This window comes from Vitis riparia, chromosome 8 (genome assembly GCF_004353265.1).
Source record: "Vitis riparia cultivar Riparia Gloire de Montpellier isolate 1030 chromosome 8, EGFV_Vit.rip_1.0, whole genome shotgun sequence".
NCBI classification, from domain to species: Eukaryota; Viridiplantae; Streptophyta; class Magnoliopsida; order Vitales; family Vitaceae; genus Vitis; species Vitis riparia.
In genome coordinates, this window is record NC_048438.1 from 14,209,918 (window position 1) to 14,229,233 (window position 19,316).

Consider the following 19,316-nt stretch of genomic DNA (forward strand, 5'->3'; position numbering starts at 1 on the left):
TTTTTTCATATATTTTCTTATTAGTAAGTTAAAATCCATTTTTCTCAACAAAAAAATAATTGTAAAAATATAAAGAAAGATTAACTAAGTCATTTAAAATAAATTTTAATTTATAATTTTCTAATATTACTAAGATTCATGACCTTTTAATACTAATAAAATCTATTTTTGAGTTTTACATTATTTTTAAAAATCAATAAAATTTATATATCAAATATAATTTAATTTGAAATGTATTTACTTAGTGAAAAAATTTAAAGAAGATAAAAAAAATCATATTTGAAGTTGTTTAACTTGTTTCGGTGTTAAAATGTAGATAGAAAAAAATGTTATCATATTCAATTTTATTTATTTATATTTTTTATTTTTTAAAATTTCTCTATGTATCATTTTATTTTTAAAAACCCATAAAAATAACTTTTATTTGTTTTTAAAAAACTATTATCTATTTCTCTTTTGTTTTTAAAAACCGAAAACAAAGAACGATGAAACAATCTTATAAATTTCTAAAAACAATTTTCAAAATTTAAAAACAAAAAACTGTTTTGCCCAAACAAGCTCTAACTTTTCTTTCATTGCCAAAAAGGTCTACTAGTCCCATCCTGCTTTTTTTTTTTTCACAATCCAATTTGGTCTTTGGGTTGAAGACATGATTGATGATCAAGGTCCCACTTGTTCCCGCAGGACACTTCTAGGAAATTGCGCATGCTATTAGTAGCCTAGTTTCAAAGCAATAAGACAATTGTTTTGCCAGGAAATGACCCACAAAATACATGAACACGGTAGCCATAACATGGTTATCACATCAACCCAAACACAGAAGATTACCACAAACCCAAATCACCGAGAACTTCCTTTTGAGCAACTTCATGTAGGAAATAGACATAATCACAACATACAGACATGTCTCCACTCTCTAGATGCTAGACTCCAATGACCAACAAGCTCATCCTTGTTCCTCAGCATCAACAAATCTAAAAATTGGATGCAGTAAGTAAATTCCGAACTTGTAAACTAAGGATGCCTTTAGGCAAAGATATAAAGTCATAAGAATGAAAAGGAAGCCCTTTACTTACCCAAGTTCTGAGAGCTTCAAATGGGCTTCAGCATAGTCAGCAAAGAAGGCATCCTCATCCTAAACACAGAAATCACCATGATCAAACCCAAAGAAACTTCTTGAACATATATACAAAAATACAGTAGTAAAATTTGGTAAATAATTCTGAGCAGTCATAAATCAGAACAAAATTACGCACCATAGCATATTTCTCAACCAGTGGGCGGAAGACTGGATCCTCTAGGAGAGCCTTGTCTGATGGCAGTTGGATAAGACCTTCCTTTTCCCCGCTAAGCAGCTCCCTGATAAACAAAAACGGAATAAAATTGAAAGGACCGTTAGAATTTGAATTAGAGCTGCAAAGAAAGCTCTACTTATACCAGTCCTTGCAATTTTTAACCAATTTTCTTTGGTGTTATCCAGATGACTCACTTAAAGTAGGAGTTATCAAAGATGAGTGGATTAGTAGTCCAGGGTCCTTCAAATCCAGAGCGCTCTTTATGGCACCTCCCCTGTAAAGCAATTCCCACGGAATATCATTCATATTAGAAAACAAGTTGCCAAGTCTCTGCAAAAGCACCAAATGCCAGTCCCACAAAAGCACTCAAAATTGTGAAAGGAACATGGGAGGAACTCCATCCATCTTAGCATACCAGAGTATGACCACCAGATAGTGCAACAATATCCTTGTCACTGAGACCCATGTGGCCAAATACATCCCTTAGATGGTCTGAACCTGAAGAGTAAGCAGAATATTAAAACAGAGCATCAAAATACTTAACTAGCTATCACCATCTCATTCCACTATTTTAAATTCCCAAGTTTTGTTTCCTTTACTTCTTAGTACATACAAAAGCACACTAACCTTTAGTTGCATTAGGCAAGCGACCTTCTGGGGGTGGTTCAGATTTGTCCTGAGATTGACAAACACCTTGCTCATTAGTGCCTAAACTAGTCGCTAACATGGAAAATAAATGCCTACTAACAAATTAATGACTCAGAATGGAAGAATAAGAAATTATAAGGAGCTTCAAGCGAACAGATAGAATAACTATCTGTCTGGCACATTCAAGTGATATTTCTACAGAAAGGCAGTAAGTTCAGATACTTTCATCCCAAGATCCAACCTTGCCCACACTTCCTTAATCCTACTAAATTTGACATATCAACTACTAACAAAACATGAATATTTAATTTTTCTTTTTTGGTAAGATCAGATATACCTAACCAAATGATAATGAAGAAGGTTCTCTAACCTGTCTCCCAGGGTGAAAAGGGATCTCAGGCCCTCCAGTAACTTCAACGGCAACAACTCCAGCCAACTTCAATTGATAAACAGAACCAAAATCAAGAATTAATAGGCAAAAAGTAATAACAAATGATCCACCATTTTCAGATTTTTCCCAAGTAACTATCTGAATTTTAGAATAAAAAATTGCATCAGTTTTTGCTCTTTAATGAACTATACTTCAAAATCACAACCAAACAGAATCGAAGAGAACCCAAAAGGAAAAACAACAACTTCTTCCACTGCGATTATAGACCAATGATTCAAATATACCTGGTAGAAGTCTCCATAAGAGAGGATCGGAAATTGCTCCTTGATCGGTTCCAATAGCCTGACAGCAATATCAAGACCATTGTTAGCTTCGTGAGCAAGCTCCTCTGGGTGCTTCATTGTCCCAAACGGACCTCCTGTTTTTGTCTTCACATCGTAAGTCCCAGCGGAGTGCCATCTGTATATAAAACAAACCACACACGATCAATGCTCACCTTCTCAGTCTACAAACAATCACGAAAACAACTAGTTCACAAGCATATATTTGGGGAGAGATATTACGCTAGTCGAAGCATCAGTGGAGCACATTTCTTCTCAGCGATGAACCCTCTGAGCTTTCTCTTACATTTCTCGACTGCTTTCTGGTACTCCTCGCTCACAATAGGGTAAGCCTTTCCCATGACGACGATTTTCTAAAAAAGTTCAACCCAACGACACCAAAGATCACATCAAAACAACAAAACAAGCAATCGGGATGCATTTGGTTGATGAGAAAACACAGCAAAAGAGAAGAAAACAACTTTCGGATAGAACGTTTTCCGGAACCAATGGAACAATAAGTCAATAACCCAACTCAAACCAAACCTAGCAGAACTAGATACATTTATTTCTTCACGGTTTTCACAGTAACCATCGAGAAAATAAAGAAATCAAACACTTATAATAGCAGGGAATAAAAAAAACTGCATAATAGATAACTTATCGATATCAAAATAAACACAAATTTAGAGTTGAATCCTTCGCTCAGAAGAAGCGGAACGCAGAGTAGAACGCGATCACCACCTAAGGTTTCCGAACCTGAACACAGACCATATATTCCATACACGGAAGGTTCTGGTGTTGGTTCTCGACCGTTGGATTTTTTGAAGTTACTCGATCTTGCCTGACGGTGGGATGAGGGGTGAGTGATGTTTGACTAGTGGGAAAGGAAAGATGGGACAGGCCAATTGTATGTTGAAACGTGTAAGGAGGTATGTGATGGCAGTGTTATTGAGGTGATTGTGATGGCGTGGCAGGTTTCTATTGGGACATCGTATACACTTTGATTGTAGTGAGCCATGTGCTAGAAACAGTCGGTCATTAAACTGAAAACCACAGTCAAACATACCATAAATATATAATTTATATTTTATTAAAATTAAAAATATATAATTAAAATTTAATAATATCTATAATACTATTTATTCATTTTTATGTAAATGTGTTAATGTTTTAAATTTTATTAAACAAAAAAACGATATTTAAATGTGAAAAATTATATTGAAAATGGAAGAAAGATCTTATTATGTCATTACATATATATAATTTTTATAATTATAATTGTTTTTATAATTTTTAACACATATAAAAGGGCAGTAGAGTGGTGCAATTATTTTTTCCTAAACCTGTCGTACTGTGGTTCAAGCCCTCCTCATGCATATTCAAATCTGCATTGATCCCACATCGGAAATGAAAGGAGATGTGAAGATCCCACATCAGAAATGAAAGGAGATGTAAAGGGCTTTCTAAGCCTCTTTCATCCATCGGAAAACAATAGGATTTGGGCCATTAGGTGCATTGCATGCGCAATGTCCCATTTTGCAAAAATAAGGGAGTACTAAATGTTGGGCCATGAGGGGAAGTCTAGCCCATTTTTGCCCTAGAAATAAGGGAAGCAAAAGGCAATTGGGCCCATTAGGCTCAATGCATGAGCAGTGACCCATTTTACAAAATAAGGGAGCATTAAATGTTGGGCCGTGAGGGAAAGTCTGGCCCATTTTGCCATAAGAATAAGGGGACGTTAAACCGTTCAGACCGAAAAAGCCATTGCTCGGTGGTTGGACCGGTTGGATCGACTTGTCCGGTCCATTTTTCAAAACATTGGTGGTGAGTTACTAGGAAAGAGAAGTGAGTTCTGGAAACACGTCACATGCTAGTCACAGAATGAGTATGGTACAAAGGCTAAGCTGCGATTATTGGGCTGCAACTTGGGCGCCCACAATTATGATCTTTAGTAGTTTAATTTATAAATTAAATTGGGTTTGGATAAAAAATTAATTCCAATTGAATTTGGATTGGATGTGGGATACTGGCAACCCAATTATATATTTATACAAAAATTTAAAATTTATACTATTGTTATATATATTAGGAGATCATGTAAAAGATGCACTACTTGTAAAATTTGGATGAATTGAAAATTTAAAAAGTGAGTTTCATAAAGAATATATTTTGAAAAGAATAATCTTTCAATCATGCATTAAAATAGTAATTTATGGACACTTTCAATACTATTCTCTAGTTGTCAAGTCCGCACATGTGTTGGACGTCACTCACCCATGACCACTTTAATTTTCACATCAAACATGTCACGTTGTATTTAAAGAGATGAAGGAATAAAACTTAAATAAAATTGAAAATCAAAATTAAACCCCAATTAATCGAAAACCAAACATCAAACATAAATAAAATCGGAATTAGACAAACCCAAAAAACCTTTAACGAAAGTGAACTTGTTGATGCTAAGTCAACTGGGGTCAAGTCCATCTAGCTTTGCCCAAATCAAGCGGACTTGTTCCCTACTTCGTGTTTCTTAAAAGATCCAACTAGCAACACCATAACTAGACAAGCTTCTTTCCAATACAAAAAGCTGTTCGGATGGATGGTCCGGACATGCCCCTCCAAAAGTTTAAATAAGACAAAAGTAGTCTTAGATATTTGTGGGAGAGAGTAACCATATGTGTGCATACCTTATTCGTACTTTTTGGAAGGTTTATATAGAGTTGATGACATCATTACTATAATGCTGACTAGGCACTTTGACCTTCTTTAGTAATGATTATTGTTTTAAGGGCAGTTGGACAATCATCACAGTTAAGAGTGGTTGGTAGGTGTCGTTCGTTGATGTGCCAAGATCTCAGACTATGCAATTGTCTATCCCTTCAGTTTGTCAAAGCCTAAGATTATGTGCAATAATTAATTGATATGGACTTCTGGACTAAATGGAGTCTTGTCGATAACTTAAATATCGGGCATGAATGATCACTCAAGGTTTTTAAAATATGATTGGACAATCCTTTGGGAGTCCGGACTCCCGATGTCGTCTGGTCTTGTGGGGGGAAGAACCCTTCCCCTTATGGTGCCAGACGAATCTTATCTTGGTTTGATAGAACGATACAAATGGGTTATATACTTGTTGACGACTGTGTCTGAGGTGGAAAGGGACACGGGAACCCCCACAAAACCATCTGGGGAGCTCTAGCCTTCACGTTTGAAGAGCCCTACCCATTTCTCTATCTCTGGCAGTCAGTCCATGCGACTTCGACATCGTCAGGCGGGAAGAAAGTGGGTAAGCCCTCCTTTCAAATCCCTAACCCTATCAGTGTTACCCGAGATAAAGAGCAAAGCCTTTAAAAATTCATGGTGTTGCAAAATCTCTCTAAATCGGAGAAAAAGGGGTGTGGGAAAATTCGTGGGTCAGTTCAAAGAGGCTGCACCATCCTAAAGTTTGTGGTAGTTTGAGGAAAGATAAAATTCTCTCTTCGTCCAATATTGTGAATGTGGAAGTGATGTGGCTACAAATTGGTTGGAAGGATCTTTAATATTTTGTTTTGTTTCAATTTATCCTTCTGTGAATCTATCGATTTTTTCTAGGGGAAAAGATCATGGGAGACTGTGACATAAAAAAAAAAACACAATAATTTTAAAAATTTTTAATTAAAATATGATATTTGTAAAATTATTTTCAAATTTATGAATTTTTTGTATAATATCAATTGAAATTAATTTTTATAGTAAAGAATTTCAATTTAAATATGTAATGTAAGTCAACGAAGTTTAAAGGTTAATTTCATTGATTTTTTTTAAAGATTTTAATTAAATATATTTAGTCTTAATTTGTTTGCAATTATAGCAAATACCTTTTTTATTCTTCCCATTTATTATTTTCACATACCTCCATTTAGCTCAAAATAAAAAAGGCATTTAAAAAAATTTCAAACTCACCGGAATTAGATGTGTTTAACCAAAAATAAAATTAACCTTATTTTTAAATAATAATTGAATATGATTTGGAAAAGTTTTGATCCCCTTTTCCCTTTTTGTTCAAAGTGATATATAAAAACACACTTATGTAAGAAATCCTTAGGACTTATTAAGTAATTATTTTTGAAAATAATTCTAAAAAAATAGTTTTTAAAATCTCTTGATATTTTATAGAATAAAAGTTTGTTTAAAAATCTAAATTATTTTAAATTTATTTTTAATATTTTTAAATATGTTATAAAAATAATTTTTATGTCTAGTATCTTATTTTAAATTATTCTATATGTTTATATAATTATTTTTAAAATAACCCTCATATATAACAAGTGAAAATAATAAAAAATAACTAAAAAATATTATATAAAATTACCTTTTTTTTTGTTTTTTATAGTAAAAAGTAAAAAACAAATTTTGATTGTTAAATGTGTTTTTTTGATTTTTTTATTTAAAAAAATAGAAAAGTGTTTTAAAATATAGTTACCGGGCCTTAGGGCCTGTTTGGTTTCTGTTTTTAAAAACTATTTTCTATTCTTGAAAACAAAAAACACAAAAAGTTTGTTTGGGGAAGGGGGTATGTTTTTATTTTTTGTGTTTTTTATGTTCTCAAAAACCATTTTTTTTAAATAATAAAAAAATATTTTCATTGTTTTTTCACCGTTCAAAGAATAGATCGTTTTGTGTGTGTGTGTGTTTTTTTTTTTTTTCTTAACTGTTTTTTGTGTTTCCACAAAGGTGAGCTCCACCCAACCACCACACCCTTACCCACAAACCATTTTTTCTTCTTTAAATTATTGAAATTAATATACTTATACATGATGACAAAGTCATCATTTATTTAAGAAAATTATAATTGGTGTAAAAATTTCAAAATGAAATATATTTTTTTTTATAATTTAAATAAATTGTGCATATGAAAATTATTTATATATTTATAATATCAAATTAATGGAAGAAAACACTTTATTAATTAAAAAAATAACTTTCAAACATATTTTTTGTTTTACTTATTCTAAAAAACATTTTTATTAACTCAACCAAACATATTTTTTTTTCAATTCCCAAACACAATTTTTTTTTTTTAAAACACAAAAAACTGTTTTCCATAACAGTTTTTAAAAACAGCAACCAAAGAACCCTTGGCCTCCTTTCTTGTTCTCTTAAAAAAAAAAAATCAACTAAAAAACACAAAGAACTTATATTGAAGCTAGCATGTAACCAACTTGTAGAGTTGTAGGTTTGCATTTGACATTAAATTCACAAGCACAAGAACATGAGAAAAGGTTAGCTACAAGTCATGTGACTATTGAAAATGTTATAGACCATGCGACTAATAGGATAGGTTTGCTCTTCATACATGTTGCAATTATAATCAATTCGGGACATGTTGGTCGTTTCTTGATGCCTGGAGTCTCTTGGTAAAGGATCATGTGCAATTGTGCATCAATGCGCATGTAAGGAAGTGGGAACATTGCATGTGTTAAATTTTAAGGCATTTTCTTTCCATTTCTAGCTTCCCTAAGTGTTAAAGCATCTAGAGAGCCGTTGGTCTGGCCTCATTGAGAAAGAACCTAACTGGGGGAGGGCTAGAAATTAGATGTTGGAAAGTAATGAAGAAGCCGAGCTTAATGGTGAACATTAATCGGACGGTGGATTGCAGCATGCCTGCACACCAAATTTAAGGAGTTTCATCTCCATTTATGAAAATATAGAATGTAGCCAGCTGGGTTATATGGAGGGCAAAGGATGAAAATGAAGATCACACAGTGAATCATATGCAAAGCTTCAAGCTTATATATATGGCTGGCTCTTTCTTGGTTGATCAGGCTCCTGCCCTCTACCCTCCTCAGAAGGCTACTCTGCTTGTTCTCCATAGAGCGTTGTAAGTTCTTATTTCTTTAGCACCGATCACCAAACTCTAGACACGATGTTTGGTTTCTGAGAAATCGCAGGTTGTTATTGAAGCGGTGTTTCTGACGGTGGGAGTCTAAGTTTCTTCTGTTTACTTGCGAGTTCTCAGCAATCAAATGGTGGATTAATTTGATGTAATCAACGTTGTTCCATCGAATCATTTGATTCCGCGTTCAAAATCCATGATTTTTTGGGAATAGGTATTAATGACTTACGTAATAATTTCTGGATTTCGATTCAGGTTCATGATTTGCCCCAGTTGTTGCAAATAGCGTTTACTTTTGTTTGTTTGATATGTTATGTGCTGTATTTTAATTGAGAACTGCTATTTTTTTTTCAACAATTTTACCAAACTTTTTGTGAGTGAAAATTATTGGTTCTGCCTCTGCTTGTGAGCATGAATTTGTTGCAAGATGGTGCTAGATTAGCTTCCCAGTACAAGAGAAGATGTGCAGTCACACTGTATGAATATGCAATAGAAGTGAAGTGAGTGATCCTGAAGTGGAAATGTAGGGGTTGTTTGATCCATCTTGTTCTATTAAATTGAAAGGGGAAATTTCCTTTTTCAATGAAATTGTGTATAACTGGTTTAATGGTACAAAATGTTGATTATTCATATATACCTGTCTGGATTGAAGATGTAGAAATGGAAGTGCAAAAACATGCTAAAGGATTTGGATTTGATATAACTATTGCAATCTATGCTATTGAGAAGGCTGAAGGAGAGATTCCCTTTTGGTCATATCTCTCCATGGTTATTATATTATTAAGTTACTCATCTAACCCTATTTATTAAGATTATTAATTTGATGATCAAATAGAATGATAATTTACTTCCTAAATCTCACAACAATTAAATAAAAGAAAATTGTAAATGTGATTTTATAACTTCTAATCCGATCTTCTTCATTCAACCATCAGTTAAATGATGATTTCAATTGACAGATATTAGTTTTTAATTTTTATGTACATTAATTTTATTATTTTGAACTAATAATAAAATTAATAGTCTATACAACATGTAGCTTTGCATCTAGATCAAAGAAAATAGATGATGAGATTCTCTTCCATCTCTCCAAATGGTTATTACACTATTAAATGACTTATCTAACCCTCTTTTTTTATTAAAAGATTATTAGTTTCGTGACAAAAATAAACCCACTGCTAAAAAATTAAGACAATATTATATTTAAAGTATCATTAATGAGAATTTGTTATTTTTCACATTATTTTCACTCACATCTTCTATGTTCAATCAACATTTCAACTTCTGCATGATAATTTTTAACTTTCATATATCAATTTTATTAGAAATAAAATTATTAGCTCATGGCATGTGTGCCTTGCATCCAGCAAGAGGCTTAAAGGTTGCACTGATAGTTGATTTGCAGAAGAAGTTGATTCAGATGGTTTAGTCCATAGTTACCAGAATTCTTTCCAAGGTCCTTGTATTCAAAGTATATAGGAAACCTATCCGATGCTTCAAGTGTTCCTTAATGAGTGTTTCCCAGTTCAATTCATTAGAAGCATGATGTTTTCCTGGAGCAAATGTTTAGATAATATTTTGGAATTCCCAAATGTGTTTATAGTTCCTTTTTTTCCCCATAAATTCTGATGAGCAAGAAAGAGTAAATAAATATGATTGCAAATTTTATTCACTCTTCACCCGTAGCATAGACATAACATCCTTTCAAATAGGTGGTTCATACGATATTGTGATGCTTTATATCCATTTTCACCCACCATAATTAGTTTCTCTTTTTTTGATTCCTATCATCTCCAAGCTGTTACCCTTCCATATTCCTTTAGAAAATATTCTCCCCGTCATTTCTTTGTTGCCTCCCTCTATTGCTTCAGCAACCATGCTCTGGAATGTTCAATTAATAAACCAATTGTTACACTAGTTAAGGATTATTTGTTTCAAGGTATGGGCTTTGCAAGTATAATGTGTATGAAAAACTGAATGTGTTCAAAAACTTGTTTCCCTGCTTTCTATTTTTGACAAAAAGATGCCCACAAATTGAGAAAGAAGAAGTAGGCAACACAAATTGATGAGATAAGATTTGCCAGGATCAATGTTTGTTCAACATTGAAGTGCTTGTGTCAAATAAATTGGTGATGATACCGCAATTTTTTTTTCCTGCCATATTTTTTATAATGCAATATGAAACACTATGTGCATATTTAAGAAGGTAAATAGAAATAATGTTAGACATTAAAACTGCAAATAATTTAACCAGGTAGCATTATTATTATTCTATATACGTGTGTGTAGTTATTTATTTATTTTATTTTATTTTTCTGATAGTCACTGAGTTTTAGAATAATCATAAGTGACAATGAAGAAAAGATGTGTCCCTTATGCACTGAAGAGATGGATCTTACTGATCAGCAATTGAAGCCATGCAAATGTCGTTATGAGGTTTGAACACTAAACTTTGTTTTGCATATTTAAAGCCCTCAGAAATGAGAGTAAAAAAATATATTCTTTGCCTGTCTAAATTTTATGTTCTAGGTGTATGTGTGTTGCTTAGATTTCTGGTTATTGATGTCTAATTCCTTTGAATGTGTCCCCACCTGTGTACACACACACAAGTGCCTAAGAAAAAGCAAAGAAATAATGTTGTTGAAGAATGGATCTAGAATGTGGATGATATGTCAATATGATAATAGTATTCTTTATACAAATGAGGCAAGCTCTAATTTTAATGGTAATTTTTGTGTTTTTTTAATTTAATTTTCTTTTGGTAATTCTCATTGCATTTACTTCGATTTTCTTTTATCAGATATGTGTTTGGTGTTGGCATCGTATATTGAATGAGGCTAATTCTGGGGGCCGTTGTCTGGCATGTCGCTCACCATATGATGAAGAAAAAATTGTAGGCATGGCAGCAATCTGTGGAAGGTTGTGCATGGCCGATTAATAACTTTGCTATCACTCTATGATATTCTGTGAACAGGTCGGTGGTCGGGATCAATGTTGAGCATAAACAGAAATTGCAGAAGGCCAAGTGGAAAGCACCTGAAGGAAGGAAGGATCTAAGTAGCATTTGAGTTATTCAGCAAAACATAGTGTATATAATTGGATTGCCTGTTAACTTTGCAGATGAAGATGTGAGTAGCTTCTATAAAAATTCTTATCTCATCCTCGATAGCATCTGATTGAATGATTAAGTGGAACCTGATGCAGGTGGCATTTTTTTTTTCCTTTCCTTTCTAGTCCAACCCCCGTTGCAATTGGATTTTATTCTTCAGTAGTGCCTGAACAGATTTTATTTGTTACCAGCTTCTTAAGCGCTGGGAGTACTTTGGCCAGTATGGAAAGGTTCTGAAGGTGTCTATCTCTCGAACACCAAGTGGGGTTATTATTCAACATTTTGCAAACAAAAGTTGCTGTGTGTAAGGACAAATGACCATTATTCGCAACCTTTTTAAGTGCAATTTATGACTTCCCCATCAATCTTCAGCACTAATTAGTAATTATTACAATTGCTTTCATTTAGCATTGGTGAATCAATGTTAGATGTGTACATATGCATATTTCCTTCCCTAGTCCATTATTTTCACATTTTCTACTGAAACTTGGGCTAGGGTATTGTATGCTTTATCTCTCTCCCTCCGGAAGGTTGAGCACTAGAGTCAAATTTGGCATTGTACCAGGTTGCAGATTGTATTAAATATGCATGTGTTTGTTGTTTAATAGTTCAGGTGGTGCTTTTTCATGGTTTAGGTATATAACATACTCAAAAGAGGAGGAAGCCATTAAATGCATTTGATCAGTGCATAATTTTATCTTAGATGGTAGATCCTTGAGGTAAGCTTATGTTGTTTTCTCTAGTTCTCCATGGTTAAATAACCATTGTTCATTTGACACCTAGATGACATGGTATCTGCAGGGCATGTTTTGGAACCTCAAAATATTGCTATTCATGGTTGAGAAATGTGGTAAATAACTAAGAAAATTTCAACTCGTTCGAGTCTTTTGTAAAAACTGGAACCAAATCTGATTCCATTTTTGTTGACAACAATGCTTTTGTTGGTCCAGCCTTGCAACAATCAAGATTGTTTGTATTTGCATGACTTTGGCTCTCCAGAAGATAGCTTCAGCAAAGATGATATTGATTCAGCATTCACAACATATATTCTTTTAGGAGTGAATCCACCTGCCCCTCCCCTCCCCCTCTGTGCAAGTTTTCTCTTATCATCTTTAACATTGCTCATGATTTTCTTGTGGTTGCTCTATTTGAAGTTTTTATTAATTTAAGGAGATTAAATTACTTACACAACTTAAAATGTGCCTGTTTTGAGTGAAGAGGGTGGGAAGGACTTGGACAGGGAAAAGATTTCTGTGATCAGCATGTGTTTTTCTTCTTCTTCTTTTTTTTTTTTTCTTTTTTTTTTTAACATAAGATCACTGGTGAAATGATCTGGATCTTTTCAACCTGAAATGATTTGACAAGATGAATTGGTTTTTGGTAACTTTAGACTGTATTTGCATATTTACATTGAATTATTAACATTATGTATATACTGTTCTTGGGGATTTATTGATACAGTTCTTTGATAGTGAAAAAACAACAATACTGTTACAAGGAAAACATGCTTTCTGGTGCTTTTGATCCCTGCTATTAGTGAAGAAAATCATGTTACTATTTGTTTGTTCACATTTAAAATTCTGCTGCTGGAATATTGATGTTGATAACTTGATATGGAAGTAGATGTTCATGATTTGTTAAATTTTAAGATGCAGGGTCTTTGTATAAGTGAAACTTAGATTAACTGCCTCTCCAAAAATACAAGGGCTCACTACTGTCTGTATTTATTTGAGAAATTATGGGGTTAAAAGAAAATGTCAAATCATGCTTGCAGTTTTTATTATTTCTTTATTATTATTTGCATTCTAATTCAAGCTGGTCATATTGTAACCAGCTTGATGGTTTGGGATAGAGTTCAACAAATTATTGGTGTGACAAATAATACCCAACGTTCAGGGAATATTCTGCCGCTAGCAGAAGAATGTTGTATAATGTCATCTACAGAAAATATTGCAAAAGATCATTCAAATTTAAGACTCTTTTAGTTTCCACTTGTTTACAGAAAATCTTCTACTTGGGATGAGTAACTATGTTGCATGATATTTCATGTATGATGTTTGTGAGCGATGAAAGTACCAATATATGAACAGTTTAGTTAGTTTCACCACGTTGTAATGTATCTGTAATTTGGGTGATTGCCTGTTTTGAATTTAGGTTTGGACATCTGTGAATGTGTTTCTTGTGTTGTGTGTTTCACATGGTGTACTTTCTTCTAAACTGACCTTGCTTTGTCTATCTGATGAAATATTGGGAACCAGCTCAGGGAATCCTTTGTTGATGGCAGCACTAGAAGCTTTAATTTTGTGGAAGTTAGCTTAGAGATATCTCCCACCATTATTACATCTACTGGCCTTTTAGCTTGTCTGCCAACATCCAAAGCAAATATTAAAGCTAGTGTGGCACCAGTCTCCATCACAAGATCCTTAGAACTCACAAAAGAATCTTGTTGTCCTGGTTTGGATAAAGATGGAGATCTTGATGTAGACTGTAAGTTTCTGAGCTTATTTTCTGGATTATCGTCAGTTACCATGAATAGTGGTCTTGAACAAGAACACTCCAATCCTGCTGTTACAAACAGTTCAATTTGCATTGATCTTTTAGTAAAAAAGCCTAGAAAGGAAGGTTCAGAGCAACATGATATGAATCTATTCAAAGAACCTTCAACATCACAAGCATTGGAAGAAACTACCACATCTTCCACCAGTACTGTGTGTTTTCAAGAGAAAGAGGATTTGCTAGCTTTTGATGATCAGAGACTGAATGGTTCAGAAAGCATCTGTCATCCACCATCTGAATCTTTTCCACATAATGTGCTTAAGATTTTAGATCAGTCAAGCCCTCATTCTTGGAAGCAAAATGAAATTTGCAATAGGAATATTCTTCATGAAGATCCTAGGATTTTACCTACAGAACACAATGAAGCAATTTTGCCATTTATATCCAGGAGCTCACTATCATCTAACGAATTCAGAACTAACAGAGGTAGCAGCTTTTCTGAATCAGAGAGTACTATTGAGTGTTCCAGTGTTGTGTTGGATGCTGGGAAAGATGAGCACCTAGGGAGGTTTGATAACAATATAGCTGTTGACAGTGATGTTGCTCAAGATATGAGAGAGAGCAACATAATCTCTAATATACTTTCTATGGATTTGGATGCATGGGATAATTCATTAATCTCACCTCACAACTTAGTTAAGTTGTTGCGTCAAATGGATGATCAACAGGGTTCCTTCAAGATACCAAATTTGCAGAAAATACAAAATTGTAGCCAATCCAGATTCTCATTTGCAAGACAGGAGGATTTTTCAAATCAAATTGCTGATTTGGACCATTCGGACAGTAATATTAGGAGCACACTGAATAAATATTCTGCTCCACAAAATTTCATGTTAAATAAGGATTATTGTTTGGACAGATATCAAAAGATCTCTTTGTCCAGCAGTTCTACGGCATCTGAGGATCATCCTATCTGTTCTTTTCCCTCTTCCAACAAGCTCTCTGGTATGTATCAACTATTCTTGCTATTAGGAGAATATTTGATAAAAACTAATAGTTACTAGTAGTTGGGGTGGGGTACTTTATAGCATTTAATTCCATTAAACAATGGGAGTTATGCTTGTTCAATGGGATTGGTAAATAATTGTGTAATTACTACAGTTTCTTTTTTATGCTCATAGGGGAGTTATGTTTGTTCAATGGGTTTTCAGTCTTGTATTTTCAGGACGTCTGGTATTTAGTTCTTCTCTCAGAGCCTTCCATAGTACATGGTTCTTTGGCAGATTGCATGTAATTTTTGAATTTTTTTTTCTCTTGTTATGATTTCTTATAGCTTACTCTGGCCCCTCTCTACAAACCAAAAATTCTTTCTCTGGTAATGTATGCTTTGTTTGGTGCTTAATTTTTATTGGTAAACCTTTTTTGTAAAGCTTAATATCCTGTTTACAATATTGTTCTCTGCTTCAATATTTAGGAGTTTCAACAACTTGAAAGTCAACCCCACTGGGATTTTCAGTACTGAGCCGGGCATCGCCTCCAGTGGTTTTTTCTCACGAGGGAGTGGACCTGCCTTCTCACAGCTATGGTTTGTGTTTTTTTATGATGGTTTTAAGGTTTTCTATTTTGAATAGTTTCTAATTTTCCTTCACTCTCAAGATCATTCCTTCAGAAGTCCATGCTCCTGGGAGGTCAGTTTCAGGACTTTGGAAGCATGTTCTCTTCAACAAATGATGCTTATGGTTTTCCTCCCATGGTTCTGGAGCAATATGAAGCCGGCAACCCATCCTGGTTTGTGCAATTGGCTGCTAACCAATTTAGAGATGGCTACATTTCAAACAGCCATTGGGGAGGTTGGAATGAGGTGAACAGCATTGGTGATCTTGCTATGTCAGAACTCCTGAAAAATCAGAGGCTGGGGGTCAAGAAGTTTGTTCCTGGCTACAGGGATTTGAAGTTTCAAATATCCAATTTTGGCAATCAATACAACAGAGGATTTGGGATGTAATTTTCATGGGATTTCAACTGCTCTTTCTTTCTAGTTAATCTGACAGAAGTGGTTGAGTGGGTGACTGGTAGGGCACCTGTCTGCTCTTTCAAGGACAATGGATACTCAGACCGATGTTCTCCACATGTACCCACAAGATGGCCAGATTATTCAGGTCACTGTCTTTGGTTAGTTTCAGCCTTAAATGCATGTCTATTGCATGTAGACTATGTTTCTAGTTTCTACGCATGAAAAGAAGTTGATGAAGTGAGAAATATATCTGCTCCTTCTGAAAAATGACTTCCTTTTTAAAACAAAATGTGTTCCTTATTGAGGGAAGAACAGAACATTTTGTATTCACAAATTCTGTCTAATATAAGGCTATGTTGATTTCATGTAAGTATTGTTAGGAATAGTGGTTAATGGTTGTTGTCCACGTGTATAGCTTTGTTAGAATAAAAACATAGTCAGTTAGCTGCTAAGAAGGGTATTTATATACCTTGTTGTAATCATTCTTTTCAACTAATGAGAAATTCTTTTCTCTGTTAAGTTTTCTCATATGGTATCAGAGTGGTTTAGGGCTGCAAAATTTCTAGGGTTTTTGAAAGTCAGAAAATGATCGAATAGAAAGTTAGTGCTTTCTTTCTTTGGCTTTTCTTGCAGTTTGCTGAAAATTTCAGAGACTAAAAAGGCATCATTTACTCTGAAATTTGGAGTCTTGATCCATAAATGCCTTCAATGGAGGCTCCGATTCAAACCATTGCTCAAGATTCATCAATGGCAGCTCAAGAACAGTCAAGATTTTTACCTGTGAGTTTCACACATTCTTTTTCTGTGAAACTTGATAACAACAATTTTCTCATTTGGAAACAACAAGTGGTTTTTGCGATCAAAGGTTATGGATTACAAAGATTTGTCTTCTTTGAGTCTGCAATTCCTCCACGGTTTCTATTGAAAGAAGATGCACAAACCGGAAATGTGAACAAAGCCTTTGTTGAGTGGGAGCAACAAGACCAATTGCTTCTTTCGTGGTTGCTCTCGTCAATCTCTGAGAAAGTTCTTCTGAGGTTAGTTGGATGTGAAACCTCTTTTCAAGTTTGAGTGAAATTAGAGCAATATTTTGCATCTCAAACCAGGGTTAAAATCGAACAGTTTAAGGATCAGCTTAAGACTACGAAAAAGGGATCTTTGAACGTTGTTGAATATCTGTCCAAAATCAAGAGCTGTGTTGATTTTTTAGCCTCGGTTGGTCACATTCTCACAGATAAGGACCATATTGATGCTATTCTAGATGGCCTCACTGATGAGTATGATGCTTTCATCACCTCCATTCTTACTAGATCTAAATCCTATAAAGTAGAAGAAGTTGAGTTTTTTATTATGGCATAAGAAGCTAGAATTGAAAAGAATGCAAAATCTCTTGATTCTGCAGCAAGTGCCAATTTTGCCTCGTCTTCTACTAATAATGGTTTTGGAGGTCGTGGCAGAAGCAATTTCTCTACCAACTTTGGTCAGGGAAGAGGTCGAGGTATTGGTAAAGGTAATGGAGGTCGTTTCAATGTTGGAAACTTTGGTAGAGGTAGAAATTTTAATGGAAGCAGAGGAAATGGTGGCAGATCTGGCTAGAATAACAACTGGAATAATACTGGCAAACCTCAATGCCAACTTTGTCGAAGGTTTGGACATGACGTTGAAAGGTGTTACTACAGGTTTGATCCAAGTTTTGTTAGTCCAACCTCCTCTTCTCAAAATAGTGGTGGTCCTCGTGCTTATCTTAGCCAAGCCTCTCCTCATTCCTCAACTTTGTTTACAACACCTGAGGTGTTCAATGATAACTCTTGGTACCCTGATTTTGGTGCTTCAAATTATGTCACTCCAAATGCTAATAATGTTTAGCACAACACTGAATTTACTGGTCAAGACAAAGTACACATTGGTGATGGTTCAGGTTTGTCAATTTCACGAATTGGTCATTCTTCTTTACTTTCCTCTCTTACTCCTAAAGTGCTCTCCTTAAATCGTATGCTTTTGGTTCCTTCTATTACAAAGAATCTTCTTAGTGTTTCCAGATTTGCAAAAGACAATAATGTCTTCTTTGAATTCCATTCTGATGTTTGTTTTGTTAAGGATCAAGATTCTCATGTTGTTCTTCTTACTGGGAAAGTTAAAGATGGTCTATACTCGTTTGATTCATCAAATTTGTGCCTTGCTTATCCACAAGCTGCCTTCAACATTTGTCAATCATCATCTGTTGTAAAAAGTTGCAATGTTCAAACCTGTACTGTTTCAAATCCTTGTGATTCAATAAAGCCAAATGTTTTTTATCTCTGGCATACCAGATTAGGTCATCCTTCTGTTTAAGTTGTAAAAACAATTCTTTCATAGTGTAATGTCCCTACTATCAATCAAATGACACCTTCATTTTGTTCATCATGTTGTTTAAGCAAAATTCATAAATTTCCATTTTCTAGGTCTAACACAGTTTATACTGCTCTTCTACAACTGATTCATTATGATCTATGGGGTCCAGCTCCTGTCCCTTCAAGTAGTGGTTATAGATGCTATGTTCATTTTGTGGATGCCTATTCTAAATTCACCTGGTTATATCTTCTTAAAAATAAATTTGATGTCATCCAAACCTTTATCAATTTCAAAACTCAAGTTGAGCTTCAACTTGATTCCAAAATAAAAGCCTTTCAATCTGATTGGGATGGTGAATTTAAATCTTTTTAGTCATTCCTTACTCAACATGGTATCATTCATAGAGTGTCTTGCCCTCATACTCAAGAACAAAATGGAGTGGCTGAAAGAAAACATCGCCACATTGTTGAAAATGGTTTAGCCTTGTTAGCTAAATCTTCAATTCCTCTCAAATATTGGGATGAAGCTTTCAGAACTGCTGTGTTTCTTCATAATAGACTTCCAACTCCTATCCTAAAACAAAAATGTCCTTTAGAACTTCTCTTCAAAACCAAACCCAACTATTCCTTTCTAAAAGTGTTTGGTTGTACATGCTATCCTAACACTCGTCCCTTTAACAAGCATAAATTACAATTTAGGAGCATTGTTTGCACCTTTATGGGATACAACTTAAACCACAAGGGATATAAGTGCTTGGATTCAAATGGCAAGCTGTATATTTCTAGAGATGTTACATTTGATGAAACAACATTTCCATTTGCTCAAACTAATCAA

At 34.3% G+C, this 19,316-nt stretch overlaps 1 protein-coding gene and 1 pseudogene across 3 annotated transcripts; one reads left to right on the top strand and one right to left on the bottom strand.

Moving 5' to 3' along the window:
- Window positions 1-653: 653 nt before the first annotated feature.
- LOC117919656 (L-ascorbate peroxidase, cytosolic) lies at window positions 654-3,454 on the bottom strand. Of its 3 annotated transcripts, none has more exons than XM_034836872.1 (10): window positions 3,354-3,454; window positions 2,898-3,028; window positions 2,619-2,793; window positions 2,314-2,379; window positions 1,923-1,971; window positions 1,711-1,793; window positions 1,490-1,569; window positions 1,257-1,359; window positions 1,077-1,135; window positions 654-974 (listed from the first exon to the last, which is right to left on the bottom strand). In XM_034836872.1, exons 2-10 carry the CDS (start codon window positions 3,014-3,016, stop codon window positions 947-949), a joined length of 762 nt encoding a protein of 253 aa, XP_034692763.1. In that variant the 5' UTR covers window positions 3,017-3,028; window positions 3,354-3,454; the 3' UTR covers window positions 654-946. The 3 variants fall into 3 exon arrangements, with proteins under 3 accessions (XP_034692763.1, XP_034692761.1, XP_034692762.1); XM_034836870.1 differs by having other exon boundaries at window positions 3,315-3,442; XM_034836871.1 differs by lacking the exon at window positions 3,354-3,454 and having other exon boundaries at window positions 2,898-3,290.
- Window positions 3,455-9,192: 5,738 nt separating this feature from the next.
- Window positions 9,193-16,516, top strand: LOC117920643 (annotated as a pseudogene).
- The last annotated feature ends 2,800 nt before the right edge of the window (window positions 16,517-19,316 follow it).